At 50.5% G+C, this 1,869-nt stretch overlaps 1 protein-coding gene across 1 annotated transcript; it reads right to left on the bottom strand.

Moving 5' to 3' along the window:
- Nucleotides 1-147: 147 nt before the first annotated feature.
- On the bottom strand, nucleotides 148-1,693 carry Pmar_PMAR008314 (conserved hypothetical protein; the record flags this gene model as incomplete). Its single annotated transcript, XM_002767907.1, has 10 exons — nucleotides 148-270; nucleotides 321-416; nucleotides 466-560; nucleotides 616-736; nucleotides 781-869; nucleotides 917-1,072; nucleotides 1,119-1,214; nucleotides 1,310-1,363; nucleotides 1,413-1,505; nucleotides 1,628-1,693. The coding sequence occupies 10 exons, from the start codon at nucleotides 1,691-1,693 to the stop codon at nucleotides 180-182; spliced, it is 957 nt and encodes a 318-aa protein (XP_002767953.1). The 3' UTR covers nucleotides 148-179.
- Between the last annotated feature and the right edge of the window lie 176 nt (nucleotides 1,694-1,869).

Here is a 1,869-nt window from a genome sequence, read left to right as displayed (position 1 = left end):
TTCCGCAGCAGCGTCCGGATCGCTACCCGCCGCTTGCTCAATAAGCATTATACAATGATCCAGGAATGACTTATATATGCCACCATCCACTGCCACCATGAACACCAAGAAAAATCATCTCAGAGAACTTTTATTATCATCGACAGGTTCCGGTAACACAGAAACTAACCCTTTCCGATTCACTGTCCTCGATAGCTAGGGTTCTCAAGATAATGGGAGCTGGCTCTAAACTCTTGAACGGAGTCAGCCAAGGCAACGCCCTTCATGGACCTGAATGAGGCATCTGCATCGCTGCTATCACACTCTACGATCAATCTTACTGGAAGCTCTTCTTTTCAGCATCATAACTGTATTTAGAGCCTGAGCCGACGAGCGCTACGCTGAATATTCTCCTGCGATTCTCCTCCGAGAAGAACCTAACAATCGTATTTCAACACTACCACTCGAATCTCTGAGTGGCCTTACTCGTCATACAAGTCGATCAAGTCCTGCTTCTTCATGCCAGCGAGCTCCTTGGTCTCCTCGATGCAACCGTTCCAGTTGTATCGACTCTCCTGGACCTACGGGTGAGACATCAATCCCTGGTGTCACCACACTTCAGCACGGTTGCCGTACCTCACACCACATAGTCGTGGCCTCTTCCGTCAAGGTGCGTGGCGGCTCCAACTTACTCCGTGCCAAGGACACAACATGTGAGGCGAAGGTTTCCTCGCTCATGTCCACCAATACCGACTTCCTAAACTCTACGATGAAATAAACTCTTTCAATCCGACTGCTAACCTGAAGTCCCGCAAGAACTCATCAACTCTCTCCCACAGAGTTGCCGGGCCTGCAACTGCCGACTGCACGACCACCACGTAGCCGAGGACCTGACGGGTAGACCTATTATCAACAGGAGCCTTCCAAACCAGCCGACCCCTCCAGTGAGCCTAACGCCACAGAAAACACTGTATCCGAGTTGTTGCTTCGTCCGTAGTGTATCGAAGAGTGGCTCCTCCATGACAGACTCCAACAGGTCCAGCAGAACTCGTTCCCGAATGTTATTCGAAGAGCACTGGAAATATGTCTCCAGCTGAACGACGATGAACTCCGATCGATCGTCTTGTTCCTTTACTCACCACACTGTTTTGTTCTGTGGGGTCCTGGGTCTCTTCAAGGTACACTGTGTGACCCAACGGAATCTCCAAACATTGGAGACGAGGGAATTCGCTGGCCTAAATGAAGGTGTGAATAATTCCACTACGACAACCTCTTCTACAGCTGCTCCCCTTTTGCACAACAGCCTCGACCCAATCAAAACGTGGCTTACTTTCAGATGCTGGATTGAGTGTGCCTTCATCTCAGCCTCCACCATGCTTTCTATCTAACACCACTAACGATAGCGAAAAGAGGATCGTCGAAAGCAGTCCCACCTCCTCCACGAAATCCTTCTTGATGTTACCCAGCATGAGGCACTCAGCCTTCACACCGTGTTGCTTCACAGCACTGTCAAAGTCTCCCAGTATCTACAAAGCAGGCATACAAAACAGCTGTCAAAGCCACTTGACCGGCGACGGCGAAGAAGATAACTAGCCCGAACAGGGAAAGGGACATTCGAAGATCAAACGTCATAGCAAGATGACCTCACTTGATCGAGGCTGTCAGCCACTCCCTTCTCCTGAAGTACTGCTCGTTTAGTAAGGCCGCGATGCATTGCTCCCTGAGACGGGAGAGTTTCAGCCACTAGGAAATGGATTCATTTCCATTACGCGTGAAAGGAGGGTCATCCTACGAATGGCGGAGGCGCAGGGAATAGGACGCATGTCCTCATTGAAGAACCTGTGGATCAGAAAGCGGATCCTCCAGGGATCGAACTCGGGACCTCTCGCA

Source organism: Perkinsus marinus (assembly GCF_000006405.1).
Source record: "Perkinsus marinus ATCC 50983 genomic scaffold scf_1104296969572, whole genome shotgun sequence".
NCBI classification, from domain to species: domain Eukaryota; phylum Perkinsozoa; order Perkinsida; family Perkinsidae; genus Perkinsus; species Perkinsus marinus.
This window is presented reverse-complemented; position numbering and strand designations above follow the sequence as displayed.